This window comes from Natator depressus, chromosome 4, assembly GCF_965152275.1.
Source record: "Natator depressus isolate rNatDep1 chromosome 4, rNatDep2.hap1, whole genome shotgun sequence".
In the NCBI taxonomy this organism is placed as follows: domain Eukaryota; kingdom Metazoa; phylum Chordata; order Testudines; family Cheloniidae; genus Natator; species Natator depressus.
In genome coordinates, this window is record NC_134237.1 from 86783689 (window position 1) to 86803549 (window position 19861).

Sequence of the window (19861 nt, forward strand, 5' to 3'; positions counted from 1 at the left end):
AAAAAATTCTAGCATCTGCAAGAAACACTTTTCACATCTGACTGCCTTTTTTATCCCTTCCAGGTGGATTATTGCAATGTAATTTGTTTGGCCTTGAAAATCTCACTCTTCAAAACACTAAAACTGGAGCTAAATGTAGTGGCATGTCTCCTTGGAAACAGTTTCCCAAGATCACAATGCTCCTGTACTCTACTCCTTCCACTGGCTTCTTATAGAAATTCACATCAAGTTTAGACATACTCCTTAATTTCAGGGCTTTAAATGGTCTGATCCTAGTATTCCTTAAAGATTGCAACAATCTCTAGGACCCCCACCTTCCATGACTTAGAACACTGACTCTCAAGAACATTGGATCTATCTAACTTTTAAACGTCCGGCTCATGTGAGGGAGGCAGGGCTTCCTCCAGGTCAAGGCCAATGTTGTGGAATTCACTCAGCACAATGTGTGAATGACCACAAACCTCACCATATTCACTTCTAAATCATTTATTTGACCTCCCTTTCCCATTAAGCAACACATGTCAATTTCACAGATTAGACAGACAGACAAAAATCAAACATATCCACAAGTACACATCAATATAACTTCACTCTCTGGAGGGAGGAATGAAGAGAAAAGATGTTTGTTTTTGGCATGCAGATAGCATGGTGATTGGTTCAGTATGAGAATATAGATAAATAGAATCTTAAACAGAATGAAATTTGTTCAGCGTGATGAACACTGCCTATTTATACTATTTAATTAAAGCCACCATGGAGACTGAGATGCATTATTACTTTAGATGACAGAACAAGCAGCAATGGTCTCAAGTTGCAGTGCGGGAGATCTAAGTTGGATTTTAGGAAACACTATTTCACTAGGAAGGTGGTAAAGCACTGGTGAAGGGTTACATAGGAAGATGGTGGAATCTCCATCTGTAGAGGTTTTTAATGCCTGGCTTGACAAAGCCCTGGCTGGGATGATTTAGTTGGGGTTGGTCCTGCTTTGACCAGGGAGTTGGACTAGGTGACCTCCTGAGGTCTCTTCCAACCCTGATATTCTATGATTCTATGATGTACTGAAACTGAAAAGAGAAGGCAGGTATGCATATTCACATGATTACAACTATGAAAAAATAAAGCATTCAAAATCAATTGAATATGTAGTTCAAGTCTCTGGACAACTGGAATTAAAATTCTCCATAATTACTGTAGTAGAATTTATTGTCAGAGGGAGAACTGAAAATGACATGTCCCTAGAGCTAAATGATGAGTATCAAATCTGAACTTTCACTTGGGACTCTTACTCAATCTTAGATAAAGGTTTAATAATTGTTTTATTTCCCACCTACTTGTAACTGTTAAAATAAGTAGAAAGATGAGTAATTGCATATTCATGTGTAATCTTGCCCAATGCATATTTCTTCTGACTTCAAGATACAGCCACCCTAGCACAGTGCATGATCTTACTGCAAAACATATCAAGAAGAACATAGCAACACAAGCCTATATAAGTCACTTTAAACAGCATCAATCAGCTATTAAAATAGAAGGTAACTTAGATAATTTCAAAGACATCTGAAATCTGGGTGCCTAAAGCTAGATTCCTAAGTCCCTGTTTAGACATGTAAATCAGTGGGCTGATTGTCCAAAGGGCTAAGCACCTAGCAACTCCTGATCACTTGCTGCGTGCTCAGCATTTTTGAAAGTGAAGCCATTTATTTAGACCCCTAAATGTGGAGTTAGGAGTGTAATTTTAGGCACTTATTTTAAAAAAATTGGCCATGTTCTCCTTTTCCAGGGCCCTATGCACTAGACCAGATAGAGTCCATCTGGGTCATAGAGATACATATCTCACCCATATGACTTTTTCAGAAGAATGGTCAGACAGGAGGAAACCGGAGAAACAAAAGTACTTGCTGCACAGTATCAAAACTAAAAGAGTACTTGTGGCACCTTAGAGACTAACACATTTATTTGAGCATAAGCTTTCGTGAGCTACAGCTCACTTCATCGATTCACTTCAACGATGAGGTCCCTTCCAACCCTGATATTCTATGATTAAATGGCTTAATCTGCAGCAAGGGAGATTTAGATTAGATGTTAGGAAAATCTTTGTAACTATAATGATAGTTAGTCTGGAATAATAGATTTCTAAGACAGGTTGTGCAATCGACAGCACTGGAGATTTAAGAACAGGTTGGACAAACATCTGTCAGTGATGGTTCAGGTTTAATTGGTCCTGCCTCATAGCAAGTCCTGGACTTAATGACCTCACTCATGGTGTATCATTAATAGGAGAAAATAGTATCAAATATGGATCAGTCCAGGCATAATGAAAGCCCTAATGATAATACGCCTGCATCAGGGTCATATAACCAGCAAAACTTAAAATGAGTCATTTAAATTTTGGCCACTCAGGGAGTTACACTGTCTACGGGCCAGGAGTCTGTGGAATCACCACAACCTTATTTGTATAAAAGGGTGCAGTTTAACTAATTTTTACTAGGCAAGTGCAACCTGTAGAAACTGCTGGTTCCAGAATGCAGACTTGATCCAAGCAGGCTGGCTGAATTTTGTGCTGGATCCTGTATTAAAATAAAGGCAGTGGTGACACTTTCTGTAGGGCTGTATAAGCTGCATTTGGTCCACAACCTGCACTGCACTTTTGCCTTAAACTCATAATAAAAATAGCTCTTTCTTTTCTTTTTTTTCTAAATAGTAAGTCAAATGAACCTGTTCTTAAATGATGCCTTGATGTACTGTTTCTGATTGGTTGCATATTCCTGTGTTTGATGTAGCATTAATCAGGCCTTCACAGGTTATAGTTCGTAGGAGAATGCCTGATCCTATGGCAAGAGTGACAAATGAGGTTAACTCTCAACACATAGTACAAAAATTATTAAGCTTTTCTATCTCAATTAAACCTTTTAGAGCATAAAGTTTGTAATTTCAAGGTCCTTGCAATGGCAAAGCAATCCTGATTAATTACTCCTATTTCTCTTTGAAAGTTAGACTGTGGATACTTTTACTTGTTACAAATTCTTTGAATTAGATGTCAAGCTTCCACCATAATGAAGATTTTACAGCGTTTCCTTTAAACTCAATAGGACAAACTGGTACTACATCCTAATATATATATGAAACCAGCACTTCATAAAGTTCTCTTACCAATGGAAGTAGTGGATTCTCCATCTTTTGATGTCTTCAGATGAAGATTTGATGCCTTTCTGGAAGTTATGTTTTGGTCAAACAGAAATTATTGGGTTCAATACAGGGATAACAGAATGAAATTTATTGGTTCCCTCTGACATTATGCTTGGGAAATCTATTTTTCCTTGTATGTGCCAATTTCTTTCATAGATATTTACAGATAATGTATCAAAACAGCCCTTTTTAGGATCTTCTCTAATTTGGGAGAGCTAAAGAAAGTAAAGGAGAATCTCCCCTTTTTTAAAGTAAGTTCCTAGCTCTCTTCCTTAAGATGATAGTCATGAGAATGTAACTGATGCATTGATCACTAGGACTGAAAGTTTGTCACTGGTACCTAAAGATCACAAGTTATTCTGACTTTCCTTGCATACTGTGACGAGATTGTGACAAGGCTGGCCTTTGGGGTCTGGAAAGCCATTGCCATGTGTCCTTTAATATTTTCAGAGAGCCTAGAACAAGTTCACATCCATAGAGGATGGCACTCTTCAGGGCATCACAACCTCCCTTCCTATTTTAGGAGAATCTGCAATTGTCCAATTAAGCCTTCTTTCTGTATGCTCTGTGGTGCAAAAGAAATGAAAAGCAGGCAAGAAAGTGCCAGTATCTGGCCCTTTATTCACGATGAATAATTTAACCAGCTTTCAGGTTCCTGTTTTCATTGACTTTAGGTGTGATTCTGCATTCTTTTCACACACAAAATCCACAGTCTTCTTGGTCTAACCTGTGTCCCGTCTCTATGGTGTCAGCTCTTTGAGTCATTCTCTATTCCAGTATGTCTTGAAGCAGTTGGAAACTCCACAGCTAATCTAGTCCTTTTGTATGACACTTATTTGTCTAGTTTTGGTTCTTCCAACCTTTCTCTCACCCTCCACTTCTAAGTTTAATAACTTATTTCCTATATATTCTTCCAATCTTCTTATTCACATGCCCAAAACATTTAAGCCTGGATTCTCTCAGCTTCTCTATGATTGATACCATCTTCACTAATTTGTTCGTTCCAAACATGGTTCATCCTTGTAACTCCAAGTGTTCAATTTCCCATTTTCATTTCTTGTCTCTTTCTCAGTGCCCAGAATTTGGGGCCATACAAAAGTGCAGCTTAATTACCATCTTGTAGATTTTAGTTTTGAATTTGATAGGTATTCTACTATGAGAGATCACTCTACTCACTTCTTTCCATTTAGTCCATCTTTCCTGATCTGCTTATAAATTCATCATGGAGTTCACCATTATCCTGTACTATCATACTTTAACTTCTGTACCTTCAGTATTGACTGGCCTTCCAAGACTTAGTCTCATGTCTTCCTGCAAGAGATCATGAAATCTACAGACCATATACTCTGTTTTATTTCTTCTGATTTTCATGCAATATGTACCTCTGTGGCTCTAAACCGTCTTCCACACCCTCTTTGCTCTCCCCCATGAACACTACATCATCTGCAAAAAGGATGCACCGGGGTGCCATCCTGGATGTTTTTCTGTAAGTACATCAAACACTAATATGAACAAAAAGGGACTTAGTGCCGAGCTTTGCGGTATACAAACTTCTGCTAGAAACTGTTCAGTTTCTCCATGTGACATTTTAACTGTGGTAACAGCACCCTCGCGCATGTGCTGGATTAATCTGATATAGTCTTCGGGTATCTGTTTCATTGTCATTCACCACCAGATGACTTCTCTCAGGACATGGTCATATGACGTTTCAAGATCAATTAATACTATGTGCAGGTTTTCCTCTTTTTGCTATATTTTTCCACAAGCAATCTTAATGCAGAGATAGCATCCATTGTTCACTTGCCTGACACAAATCCAAACTGATTGTCACTGACCTTTATTTCTCTTATCAATAACTTTCTCCCAGATCTTCATTTTGTGGCTCATGAGTTTAATGCTGCAATAGTTACCACAGTCTTGTTTATCTTTTTTTCTTTTTAAATACTGGTACTAATGTGCAGTTTCTCTACACATCAGGCATCTCTCAGGCTTCATGATGAAATTAAACAGTCATGCCAATATATTCATGCTTACTTGCACTTCCATACTTCTGCTGATATGCCATCAGGCCAAGAACTTACTTATTTTTTGTATTGATCAATGCTTCTGCAACAACTTCTTCTAGAACTAGTGCCACCCAATCCTGATTTAGTTTTATCAAATGGCATGGTGCTCTTGGATTATTTGCATTCATAAACCTTTAAAAGTAATTACTGGTCTTTAATCTGGTTCTTATACAAAATCTACAGGGAAATCAATAATGCAGGATCTGGCCCTTTGATTGCTAGCCTATGAGTAAGGCACTGAATGCCACCAAACTTCTTTTGAGAACTAACGAGCCATAGTTTGCTGGTTATGCCTAAATAAACCAACAGCTTTTCTCCAAGAGCACATGAATGAGATAACATCATCCGCTACCAAACATCAACTTTGTATTTCCAGATGTATTAATGAAACTTGTCATTCTCCAAAAAGCTGCAAATCAGTAAGTAGTAAATTGAGCAGAAATAAGTAGTTTACACCAGTCAGTCTAAGTATAAATTTTCAGTTTCCATAGTTTCAGGGAGAATACAATTTGGGAATGCATGACTAGATCTTCCTTGTACTGAATTAGGATTAATATGATTTGTGCTGTGCTCTCTGTCAGAGAAATGTCTTTTTAAAACCTGCCATCTCTAGGGGTTCTGAGGATTTCTTTCCTTACATCCATTCTGCCTCAGGTTGCTTTAACTTCTTTCAGTGTTTCTGAGTAGATTATCCCTATTGTCCATTAGGCTGCTGTCAGGGGAGATGCTTTTTTCTAAATGAAGTTTGTTGTGTTGTTAACTCATTCTCTTCCAGAGCTGGAGCTGGAAGTAATTTCACTCATACTTGTGATTTTTGCTTTTACCTCCTTTGCACCTTACTCAGTGCCCTCTCTATTTTTTCTCCGAAAGGTTGACTTTTTATTGTTATCCATTCTCTGTCATGTTCCACTGAATTCAGTTCCCTAACTGTATCTCTTTCCAGAGATCTCCATTCCTGCCAAGTTTCAGTCACTGAGAGAGATTATCCTTATTTTGAATTAACTTTAGGAAATTTTAAAAGGACCTCTCTTATCCTGATGAAGGACTTTTCTCTGTGTGACATTTAAATTCTTATAGTTTTTTTAACTCTTTCATATTGTAAGTTCTTGTGGGTCATGGGTACCAGATAAAGCAGCTTTCACAATCCACTAAAAGAAGACACACATTTTACCTCTGAGTAAAACAAGTAGCACTAAAATATCCTTTGGTTTATTCTTGAGGACAAATCTTCAGAATATAAGAAATAAAGGGTATGTTTCTTCCTATTTATCCCAATTTGTCTTCAGAAAATGAATCACACTTCTATGTTATAGATATGGTTTATGATAAAGCATGTAATATTCATAGGCACACACATTTCTAGTGCCCTTTTATAGTAAAGGGTGGAGATAGTAGCCTAATTTCCCACCAATGACCTTTGGGAACTTACATATAGTTCCTATAATACTATTAGGAGTTATCCACTGAACATTCCCCATACACATAGATGAGAGAAAAGATACCTAGAACATGTTAGCTTTATACAATATATTTCTTAGTCACTCTCCTCTTCTTTTTAGCTTCTAGTAATAAGGTATTTGTAGTTATGCTAATTCTTTGAGTTTTTCTTAATCTTGGTATTTATCATAGGAGGTATATCAGTAGATTTTGAGGGACTGATCTTTTTTACCTCTCTTGCTAAAAACAAGATAATATATATGTGAACAAATCTCTTCTGCTAGGGAGTATTGTATTTCCCTGGTGAGCAGAATGACACATTTCTGAGGATCAAGAACTTGCTGATCACTTTAGATAAGGTATTACCTAATGGGTTTGGGGGGGTGGGGAGAAAACCTGGATTTGTGCTGGAAATGGCCCGCCTTGATTATCATACACATTGTAAGGAGAGTGATCACTTTAGATAAGCTATTACCAGCAGGAGAGTGGGGTGGGGGGAGAGAAAACCTTTTGCAGTGATAAACACCCATTTTTTCATGTTCTGTGTGTATAAGAACATCTTCTGTATTTTCCACAGTATGCATCCGATGAAGTGTAGCTCACGAAAGCTTATGCTCAAATAAATTGGTTAGGCTCTAAGGTGCCACAAGTACTCCTTTTCTTTTTGCGAATACAGACTAACACGGCTGTTACTCTGAAACCTGCTATAAAACTAGTTATACTTACCTTTCTTCTCTCTTTCTCTCAAAAAAGTAATGTGGGATTATGTTCCTGGAGGTAAAGGAAAACACCTCTGTCTTTGAATTTTAGATGTGTCTTTAAGGATTCTGCTTAGTCCCCGGTGCTAAAATTTAGTTTAGTTGTTTTCATGTTAAAGCTCTCTGCTTATGTAATGGATTTGCCTTTTAACAAATGTGTATTATAGGAAAAAATATCTCAATTCATAAGCAAATGTACTCATGAAAGTGAAAAATGACTACTGTTGCCTTTGAGACAGCGATGGCCCATATTCTATTCTTGTTCTTTGCGCAGAATTATCTGTGGTAGCTTGGCACACACAATAGAATATGAGTAGAGTACGGCCCTTGGTATGGAGATAGTTTGTTCAAGCTTCCTCTAAGCACCTCAATCTTGACTTTCCACCACCTCTGCTACTATCATTTTGGGCCTCCCGTAAGTAGAGACAGATGGTTGTTCTAAATTGTGCACAAATTTCTGATGAGTTCAGGTCTTGTTCCCACCTTCACACCTGCAGAAGGCCCCTTGGATGTGAAATGTGTGCAGCTTTGCTGGCCAGGATGAGGGGAGGAGCTGAGGATATGTAGGAAGCACCCTCTTTGTGGCAAGGAATCCAGCTCCACAAGAGTTCCCTTCATGGCACACTACATGTGGAGGCAAGATTTGGGTTTTGAAAGCAGGGCAGCATATGGCGGTAGCTGGAGAACTTATCACTATACAGATGCTCCTGTCTGACTCTTCCCCTCATCCCTGTCTACTGACAGTACTAGGCTTGCAAAGGCTACTCAAAACAATAGAGTAGATTCCATAACACAGCTTTGTTCATGTTCTGTGATGTTGGAGGAAAATTTCTCCCTCTCCTTTCCTGTAGATCTCTATAGTAGTCAGCTGGGTTTGGTGGTTTGAAGTGGATTTTCCCATAAATTATGTTTGTAACATTTAAAAATAGCAGTTGGGATGAGTCCACCAAACTGGTTTTAACTGTGACCTAAATAAGGATTGACAACATTTACATCTCTCGAGATGAAAGCCTAGATCTTTAATCCACACTGAAGTCTGTGCTGCTGTGGCTACACTGTCAGTACCCAAACTAGCAAGATTAAAGCTATCTTAGGTATATCGATACCTGCTGCTATTACAGCCCATTAGACCTCCCTAAGTCCCCTCTCTCTCTGTTAACCACAGTAGCATCAACCATTTCAGAAGATCTCCTGTGCAAGCAGCTTTTAGAAGAAGAATAACTACCATCATTTTCAGCCAAGGAAATCAACACCATCCTTCAGTTTTAACTGAGGCTTCAAGTTGAGGACATTTTCCCTCTATCACTGCAAAATGTTAAAATAATATAACATCCCATTTCAGTTTTCTTTGTTCTCTAATCTGCTCACCATAGCTGTTTTCTTAATCTTATCATCATAGTTTAGTTCAGCAAAGTGTTTAAAATATTGTTACATCTAGAGTGATGTATCTGTACTGTTCACTGTATTTCTACAATTATTTAATAAGATTTGTAAAAAGCTATGTTTAGAAATACAAAAGAGTAGTGCTCAAAAATAAAGAAATATCAGAAACAATTTGAAATACAATATTTAATCCTAGAAGATTTAACAATCAGGCATTTGGATACTTGACATTCTCCTCAGTCCTATTTCTAGTAATATAGAGTGAGTGGAAATATATTCATTTCATTTAGTTCTTTTCCCTTTTATTGTCAGTGGTCTAGTGAGGACTTCTTTATGGCATAGCATTGAATCTGTTTTTATTACACAGAGTCCACTATTCCATCTTAAAAAGGAGAGAGAAAGAGCTTACAGGCACATGGTTGTTGATTTAGTAACAATGATAAAAAATTTGTAGAGAGAATGGGTAACAAAATTAAAATATGGCTCTAATACAAAGGCAATAAACAAAAAATAGATACCAATATATTCTCAAAAAAGCCCTAATCTTCTGAATGACTAACAATATAGGTTTGGTATTGCTATATACTGAAATACATAGTTAGACATTTAAATGGCTGATATATGTGTTTTATCCTTATGTCTCAGAGTAATGAATAATACCAGTTTTATGGAACTTTTGTCTGAGAGTCAGTATCTGTCCTCTTAGCCTTCTTATTACATTCCTGATTATTCCCACTTTGCAAACAGCCTTTTTTGCTTTAATGGGATGTTTATTAAATGTTGCCAAATTTCTTCAGTATATTTTAAAGAAAGGCTTAAAGTGGAAAAAATATTGTCAAATTTTGCATCTTTGTTTTGAAATTATTTGTTATCTGAGATGGGAAAACTAATTTGGATAAAATAAGAATTTCACTGAACATTCCCTCAAATCTCAAAGCGAACCTTTTGTGTAAGCATCTGATCCTTTTAGATGATTGAACAACCACCATATCTTGCCTTCAACAGCAGGTTCTTTTCTAGAGCCAGCCAATCAGTCTGCCTGTTTCTCCATCCTTGATCACCTCTTAATTGGAGAGGAACATTACACTCCTAGAGTCAGAATCATAGAATATCAGGGTTGGAAGGGACCTCAGGAGGTCATCTAGTCCAATCCCCTGCTCAAAGCAGGACCGATCCCCAATTAAATCATCCCAGCCAAGGCTTTGTCAAGCCTGACCTTAAAAACTTCTAAGGAAGGAGATTCCACCACCTCCCTAGGTAACACATTCCAGTGTTTCACCAACCTCCGAGTGAAAAAGTTTTTCCTAATATCCAATCTAAACCTTCCCCACTGCAACTTGAGACCATTATTCCGTGTTCGGTCATCTGCTACCACTGAGAACAGTCTACATCCATCCTCTTTGGAACCCCCTTTCAGATAGTTGAAAGCAGCTATCAAATCCCCCCTCATTCTTCTCTTCCGCAGACTAAACAATCCCAGTTCCCTCAGCCTCTTCTCATATGTCATGTGTTCCAGTCCCCTAATAATTTTTGTTTCCCTCCGCTGGACGTTTTCCAATTTTTCCACGTCCTTCTTGTAGTGTGGGGCCCAAAACTGGACACAGTACTCCAGATGAGGCCTGACCAATGTCGAATAGAGGGGAATGATCACGTCCCTCCATCTGCTGGCAGTGCCCCTACTTATACAGCCCAAAATGCCATTGGCCTTCTTGGCAACAATGGCACACAGTTGACTCATATCCAGCTTCTCATCCACTGTGAGCCCTAGGTCCTTTTCTGCAGAATTGCTGCCTAGCCATTCGGTCCCTAGTCTGTAGCGGTGCATGGGATTCTTCTGTCCTAAGTGCAGGACTCTGCACTTGGCCTGGTTGAACCTCATCAGATTTCTTTTGGCCCAATCCTCTAATTTGTCTAGGTCCCTCTGTATCCTATCCCTACCCTCCAGCGTATCTACCTCTCCTCCCAGTTTAGTGTCATCTGCAAACTTGCTGAGGGTGCAATCCACACCATCCTCCAGATCATTAATGAAGATATTGAACAAAACCGGCCCGAGGACCGACCCTTGGGGCACTCCACTTGATACTGGCTGCCAACTAGACATGGAGCCATTGATCAGTACCTGTTGAGCCCAACAATCTAGCAGCTTTCTATCCACCTTATCGTCCATTCATCCATCCCATACTTCTTTAACTTACTGGCAAGAATACTGTGGGAGACCGTGTCAAAAGCTTTGCTAAAGTCAAGGAACAACACGTCCATTGCTTTCCCCTCATCCACAGAGCCAGTTATCTCATCATAGAAGGCAATTAGATTAGTCAGGCATGACTTCCCCTTGGTGAATCCATGCTGACTGTTCCTAATCACTTTCCTCTCCTCTGAGTGCTTCAGAATTGATTCCTTGAGGACCTGCTCCATGATTTTTCCAGGGACTGAGGTGAGGCTGACTGGTCTGTAGTTCCCAGGATCCTCCTCCTTCCCTTTTTTTAAAGCTGGGCACTGCATTTGCCTTTTTCCAGTCGTCCGGGCTTCCCCCGATCGCCATGAGTTTTCAAAGATAATGGCCAATGGCTCTGCAATCACATCCGCCTACTCCTTTGGCACTCTTGGATGCAGTGCATCCGGCCCCATGGACTTGTGCTCATCCAGCTTTTCTGAATAGTCCCGAACCACTTCTTTCTTCACAGAGGGCTGGTCACCTCCTCCCCATACTGTGCTGCCCAGTGCAGTAGTCTGGGAGGTGACCTTGTTCGTGAAGACAGAGGCAAAAAAAGCATTGAGTACATTAGCTTTTTCCACATCCTCTGTCACTAGGTTGCCTCCCTCATTCAGTAAGCGGCCCACACTTTCCTTGACTCTTCTTGTTGCTAACATACCTGAAGAAACCCTTCTTGTTACTCTTAACATCTCTTGCTAGCTGCAACTCCAGGTGTGATTTGGCCTTCCTGATTTCACTCCTGCATGCCCGAGCAATATTTTTATACTCTTCCCTGGTCATTTGTCCAATCTTCCACTTCTTGTAAGCTTCTTTTTTGTGTTCAAGATCAGCAAGGATTTCACTGTTAAGCCAAGCTGGTCGCCTGCCATATTTACTATTCTTTCTACACATCGGGATGGTTTGTCCCTGTAACCTCAATAAGGATTCTTTAAAATACAGCCAGCTCTCCTGGACTCCTTTCCCCCTCATGTTATTCTCCCAGGGGATCCTGCCCATCAGTTCCCTGACGTTGTCAAAATCTGCTTTTCTGAAGTCCAGGGTCCGTATTCTGCTGCTCTCCTTTCTTCCCTATGTCAGGATCCTGAACTTGACCATCTCATGGTCACTGCCTCCCAGGTTCCCCTCCACTTTTACTTCCCCTACTAATTCTTCCCAGTTTGTGAGCAGCAGGTCAAGAAGAGCTCTGCCCCTAATTGGTTCCTCCAGCACTTGCACCAGGAAATTGTCCCCTACACTTTCCAAAAACTTCTTGGATTGTCTGTGCACCGCTGTATTGCTCTCCCAGCAGATATCAGGGTGATTGAAGTCTCCCATGAGAACCAGGGCCTGCGATCTAGTAACTCCCATTAGTTGCCGGAAGAAAGCCTCGTCCACCTCATCCCCCCCGATCCGGTGGTCTATAGCAGACTCCCACCACGACATCACCCTTGTTGCTCACACTTCTAAACTTAATCCAGAGACACTCAGGTTTTTCTGCAGTTTCATACCGGAGCTCTGAGCAGTCATATTGCTCTCTTACATACAGTGCAACTCCCCCACCTTTTCTGCCCTGCCTGTCCTTCCTGAACAGTTTATATCCATTCATGACAGTACTCCAGTCATGTGAGTTATCCCACCAAGTCTCTGTTATTCCAATCACATCATAATTCCTTGACTGTGCCAGGACTTCCAGTTCTCCCTGCTTGTTTCCCAGGCTTCTTGCATTTGTGTATAGGCACTTGAGATAACTTGCTGTTTGTCCTGCTTTCTTAGTATGAGGCAGGAGCTCTCCCCTTTCGCGTTCTCCTGCTCATGCTTCCTCCCGGTATCCCACATCCCCACTTACCTGAGGGCTTTGGTCTCCTTCCCCCGGTGAACCTAGTTTAAAGTCCTCCTCACTAGGTTAGCCAGCCTGCTTCCAAAGATGCTCTTCCCTCTCTTCGTTAGGTGGAGCCCGTCTCTGCCTAGCACTCCTCCTTCTTGGAACAACATCCCATGGTCAACGAATCCAAAGCCTTCTCTCCGACACCGCCTGCGTAGCCATTTGTTGACTTCCACGATTCGACGGTCTCTACCCAGGCCTTTTCCTTCTACGGGGAGGATGGACAAAAATACCACTTGTGCCTCAAACTCCTTTATCCTTCTTCCCAGAGCCACGTAGTCTGCAGTGATCCGCTCAAGGTCATTCTTGGCAGTATCATTGGTGCCCACGTAGAGAAGCAGGAAGTGGTAGCAATCCGAGGGCTTGATGAGACTCGGCAGTCTCTCCGTCACATCGTGAATCCTAGCTCCTGGCAAGCAGCAGACTTCTCGGTTTTCCCGGTCATGTGAGCAGAGTCATACAGTGTAACGCCAGAAGGGACCGCTGGGTCGTCTAATCTGACTTTCTGCATATCAGAGGCCACCAACACCGCCAAGCGCCCACACACTAAACCCGGCAATGGAAATGAGACCAAAGTAAATGAGACCCATAGGAAACTACACTATGATGTGCCACAGTCACAGAATAGGAAGGACCAAGGTTCACCAGTACTTGAGGCTTCTGCATTGACACATATGGCAATCGGTTAGACCTGAGCATGTGCGCAAGAAACAGCCAGCCTAGTCTTGCATAGGTCTGTTCTTCAGAGATCAAGCTGAGTGACTTAAATGTGAAGGGCACTCCAAATAAAGAACCCACTGCCAAAGTGTGGGTCAGGCTGCCTGTGTATAGTTCATATCCACAATCTAGACTGATAGAAGAAGACAGTAGATTAAGTACAGGAAAGATGAACCTATTTGGGAACAGATCAGTGTATTATTTAAGCTTGTTAGTTAAAAGAATTAGTCAAAAAATGGGGAGAGGGAGATGCTGTCAGAAACTTTCAGCTTTTTGTTGAAAAATAAAATTTTTGGTTGAAAACCAAAAGTTTTTTGTTTCTCAGTTTTTCAATGAAAAGTCAAAATGATTCCATGAAACTAGATTCTTTTTGTGAAAAATTTCATTTAATCGAACCCTGTTTTTCATAAAAACCCAGTTTTGACTGAAAATGGTAAAATAGCCTTATTCGTTAAGCTTTGTGTGAGCATCTGAAATTATAGATGCTTATATAAATTGAGTATTCAGAAATATTCACTTATTCTGTATGCCTCTGTTTTGGGTGTTCAGCAACACACGTCAGGGTGTCTCCTATTAGGCACTCAAAAATGAGGCTTTCAGAATTAGTGGTCATTTCAGAAATGTTGTCATCAGTAAATTAGTGAGCCAGTGTCTCCTGGCAAGGGAATGTAAGACATGAAAAGGGTAGAGAGATTCAAAATAGTTGGTATCTTCAGAAGAATAAGAGAGCTATGCATTTTCAAAACCTTTGAAGACCAGTTACATGATATCTCAAGCTAGACACACACAAACTGAGGCACACAAAATTACTGGACACTTCTGAAAGTTTGACCATACATTTTTGTTGTTCATACTTATGTTCTTTATCTTTTTAAAAATTTTGACCTCTAACGTGATTTCTCTAAAAGTGTTGAGATGGGTACACTGAAGGGCACACCAATGCTGGAAAGTTTGGACTTCTATTATTTAAGTTAACTTTGTTCTATGGATACATAGATGACTGCAGTTTCTAATACTCTCAATACAGATTTTGACTTAAGCAATAACATTTTCTTTAATGCAAAAAATAAATGTTGAATCTGAAGAAACCTAATTGATAATGAATCAACCAAGTATTTTGTCCTAGTATGTCGATTGATGGTTATAGAATTGAATGTGTTTTTGTTTTCCAGTATAATTGTACTGTATTTTATTTGTGTGTTTATTTTAGGCACAGAAGGGGCAGTGTTTGGGCACTCTGTGGAGACACCCCATATCAGAGCAGAACCTTCCCAAGACCTCAAGTAGGTGTTCGTTAAAAGAGTTATTTAAAATTTATTTTTTCCCAACACCAATTAAGAAATCTTGATTTTTATTTTTATTTATAAAGTAATCTATATCATTTAGGCCATTAATTTATATATATATATTCTATTGGCCTGTTCCTGGTATATCTAAAACAGCCACAGACTTCACCTACAACAGAAGGTATCACAGTCAGAGAGAAAAATATCCTGTATCACAAATGATATGCACACCCCTTTACTTTTTATAATGTAACTTTCTCCAGTGCCAAACTAATCTAAATCATAGAGTTTGGGGTTCGTACACACACTATACCTTTTGGAACAGCCTTTAAAAAAAAAAAAAGTCCCGTTTAATACAGTGCTGTCTAGCAGCATGAAGCCCAGATCTTGTTTGTTTGAGCTATTGCAGGAGATAAAAGCCAAAATGTCAACAGAAAGTAAACAGCCTCAGGCTTGTCCTTCAAACAATACTTCTATGGGGTTTTTAAAGGTGTTTTTGCTTTCTTCAGGAATTCATTTTTAAGTAAGCCAGTCTACCTCTCAAAATGTATTCAAAGTCATTCTGAGATGGTTGCATGTGTATATGGATGTGTATGCATAAGTAAATTGTAAAAGGACAAAATCCAAAGTTTACTAGAGTCTAAAAGACCAAGAAAAAGATTATTTAGAATGACTTGCCAATGTAGGCCTTTTCATAAAGTTTATATGTGATTTCAGTGGTAGGTATTAATAATTTACACTAAATGATGGAGAGATGAAATTTAATTGTGAAACAAACAATCATACTAGAATCTAAGGATTGTTTGTGATCTTTCCTCGCTTTACTTACATCAAAGTTGACTGCAACTCTTCCATGGTTTCTGCACATTATAAACCCTTCTTGCTATCCTGCCTAGCAACATTTACAGTGCCAGCTGTTCACTGGCTTCCAGAAGGAGGTTAGATGAAGCCCCCTCCATGCATTTAAAAAAAACATCAACCTAATATTGACTTCAGTGTGGCTTTGCATAGCCGTACAGCATGCAGGATTGGGGCCTTTATTTTTTTTTCCCCCTTTCTCTCAGAAAATGGAAGTGTCTGACCAAAACTGAGCATTTAAACAGAACATTTTAAACGTAATGCAAGGCTTTTGGGGGGGGGGGGGGCCTCCAGAGAGTGCAACACTCTTCCCCCCCATCCCTGCCCTCTGCCAAAGGCTGTTGTCTGTTGTTAAAAGTAGTTGTTGTCTACAGTAACCAGTGGCAGGATTACTAACAGCGAGGAGGGCAGCAGAGACAGAAGAGAAAACACAAGAAGTTGCTGTTGTTTCAAAAAGGCATAACCAGCAGCAACAGTCTCGGGTGAGGGAGAAGTGGTACTTTTGCCACCCTAAAGACTATGGAGGATAGAAGCAGACGTACTTTGCCAACATGCAGTATCCTGGATGTGATCTTAAGGGTTCATTTGAGTAGGGCTGTATCTCCCTGTTGCCTCTGTGTATGCAAATTGCATTATCCTTTATTTGCCATCACAAGCCATTGCAAACTTGCATCTAAATTTCAGTCTACTATCAACCCTAGTTCTCTTTTGGCATTTATCTTGTCTGTGCTTCTCCTTCCCACTGACTATCTGCCAAACCAACCATTCCCTCAAATCATTTGTTATCACACGTGCTGCAATTAATGGGAATTTCTCAACATTCTTCAGCTCGCCTTCCCCTCTTCTTCTGACATCAGATTGATTTAGAGACAACTCAAAGAAGGACGATTCAGCACCAATCATCATCAAATAAGACATTTATGAAACTGAAATAACTCCTACTATGCACATAACAATTCCAGTCAACAGCATTAACTTATGATTAAATTATTTTATTCTTCATTTATTGAATATATATTATGCTCTGCTAGCTACCCCTAAATGTTCACTGCTATGTATTCATTAGGGTTCAGGGTTATTGCATTTGAAACCTCTGAAGTCATCTAAACAAAGTCAAGTTATCAACCTCTGCAATTAGGATTTTATGAAAGATGACAATATAAGTCATATATAAGACAATATAAGTTAGTCTAGCACAGAAGATACTGGACAATTTATTAAATAATGACCTTGTATATGCAGCAGAATCCACCACTGAAACTAGAAGGTAAAATTCTGACCATGTTTACTAGAGATGAGATTGAACTACAAAATTGGATGTGAACCCAGATTTTGACACCCACTAAATTAAGGTAGTTTTTTTTTCAAATCTGACATTTTGGCTCAGCTCATTACAGACAAAAGGACTGGTTGCAGAATTCAGCTCTGAAGCTTGGTTCATACTCTGAACAGTGTCATCCCCACCAAAATGTAAGGGTGTTCAGACTTTGGCCCATCTCTAATATTTGCTATTAAAATGCTCCTTTTAAAAATCATACAAAATGCAGCTTTAAAACAACTGCATATTTGTCCCTTCTTCTGTGTTGATTTTTCCTTACATTTTTTTCCAAATCTAACCAGCCAGCTTTTGCTAGCAAAATGTTTTCCTACAATCCTTTGTGAAAGCTGATAAACCCCTTTAGATCAAGTCCATTGCCTAAAATATAATTGAATCTGACTTTCATTAACTAAAACATGCAGAATAAAAGAATTGTGCTTTAGAATGAGCAAAATGAATTACATTTTAATAATTAAATCTCCAGATTTCCATTGATACCTTTTCTCACTAGAATGCTGTGAAGGAACTAAACTACCAAGATTATAGCCCCAAAGTATTGGCTTTAATGATGGTAATGCATTAAAACATGGTGCACTAATGGGTAATATCTATGCACAAAAGAGGCAGCCAATGGTTATATGCTGATAGCTATGCCCTGAATCACCTTCTTAATAAGGGGGTAAATTACTTTGTTGTTGTTTCCTACCTCTGGGGAGAACTAGAAGATCAAATTTAATAGCTTTTTTTTCTTCTATGTCAAGGCTAGTATACCATTGACTATTAGCTAATCCTGAAAGCTAGTGCTGGGCATAATGAGATGGAAATTGATCAAGCAGCAAGAAACAGACAAAGCCCATAAGATTTCATTTTGACTCTGATCAGTATCGAAGATACACAAATCCCACAGAATGGTTTTATATTTTCCACAAAGCTACAATCACAGGACATCTCTAAGAACCTTTTTCTAAAAGGTTGTAGTAGGTAGCATGCTAACATAGCAGTGTGTCCATTTTGTAAAAGCTTGAGGCCAGAGAAGGGGTCACACAGTTTTGTCATTGAAATGATGAAGGTTGAGAGAAGCTAGGCTGAGAAGCTATTTGAAGTTGGCAGGAGAGGCGTGATCTTCTGTTCATGCATCTTTTGTTCATTCTTTTCATCCAGGAAAAGCTAACAAACCAATCTTCAACACAAGAGAGAAGATGCTATAGCCTGAGACAGTCCAAGCCCCTGCTTTTTTAAAATTATTTTTTGTAGAACGTTAATGGCTATAAACTATTGCCAGTCTCTCAAGCTATGACCAGATGGATTTTAGTGACTTTCTCGTTCTCTGACTTTTTTTCACAAATTGGTTTCCTTCCCAAGTTGATCTCACCTTCAGATAATCAGTATTTAAACTGATATGTTCCTGTGTTGATACAAATCTGTTTTTCTAATCGTATCTCTAATTGGTGAGAATAACTTCTTCCTTATATTTATACTTACAGACGGGGGTGTGCGTGTGTGTATGTATGTGTGCACCATGACCATGTCCCCCTGTATGCTCCATTTTCCCTCGTTAGTATGACAAGCTCCTGTAACTTCTGACCTTTTTTTAAATTGACAAAGAGCTTCCATTATATGTCCCTGTTTTTATATGCTTACATTTTTTCAAAAACATTCACCTCTTGGATTGATGTTTAGGACCCATCGTGTAAGCCCAGAGATGACTATTCTTTGAAAAATATGGCCCAACTCCTTTCTGCAAACATCAAGAGGATAATAAGGTGATAAGTAACAGTCAGCATGGATTTGTCAAAAACAAATCACGTCAAATCCACCTGATAGCTTTCTCTGACAGGGTAACAAGCCTTGTGGATGGGGGGAAAGCAGTAAACGTGGTATATCTTGACTTTAGTAAAGCTTTTGATACTGTCTCTCATGACCTTCTCATAAACAAACTAGGGAAATGCAACCTAGATGGAGCTCCTATAAGATGGGTGCAAAACTGGTTGGAAAACCGTTCCAAAGAGTAGTTATCAGCAGTTCACAATCATGCTAGAAGGGCATAATGAGTGGGGTCCTGCAGGGATCAGTTCTGGATACATTTCTGTTCAATATCTTTATCAATTATTTAGATAATGGCATAGAGAGTACACTTATAAAGTTTGCGGACAATAAAAAGTTGGGAGGGGTTGCAAGTGCTTTGGCGGATAGAATTAAAATTCAAAATGATCAGGACTGGAGAAGTGGTCTGAAGTAAATAGGATGACATTCAATAAGGACAAATGCAAAATACTCCATTTAGGAAGGAACAATCAGTTGAATACATACAAAATGGGAAATGACTGCCTAGAAAGGAATACTGTGGAAAGGGGTCTGGGGGTCATAGTGGATCACAAGCTAAATATGAGTCAACAGTGTAACACTGTTGCAAAAAAACCAAACATCATTCTGGGATGTATTAGTAGGAGTGTTGTAAGCAAGACACAAGAAGTAATTCTCCTCCTCTACTCCCTGCTGATTAGGCCTCAGCTGGAGTATTGTGTCCAGTTGTGGGCGCCACATTTTAGGAAAGAAGTGGACAAATTGGAGAAAGTCCAGAGAAGAGCAACAAAAATGATTAAAGATTTAGAAAACATGACCTATCAGGGAAGGTTGAAAAAAATGGGTTTGTTTAGTCTGGAAAAGAGAAGACTGAGAGGGAACATGATAGCAGTTTTCAAGTACATAAAAGATTGTTACGAGTAGGAGGGAATTGTTCTTCTTAACCTCTGAGGATAGGACAAGAAGCAGTGGG

The 19861-nt window shown here is 39.4% G+C and overlaps 1 protein-coding gene across 3 annotated transcripts in view; it reads left to right on the top strand.

Moving 5' to 3' along the window:
* SGCZ (sarcoglycan zeta) overlaps positions 1-19861 on the top strand; it is an 804491-nt gene that overhangs the window by 752525 nt on the left and 32105 nt on the right. For all 3 annotated transcript variants that reach the window (XM_074951351.1, XM_074951353.1, XM_074951352.1), the window contains one exon: positions 14834-14906. In XM_074951351.1, the coding sequence (XP_074807452.1) occupies positions 14834-14906 (73 nt within the window). The remainder of the gene's footprint in view (positions 1-14833; positions 14907-19861) is intronic.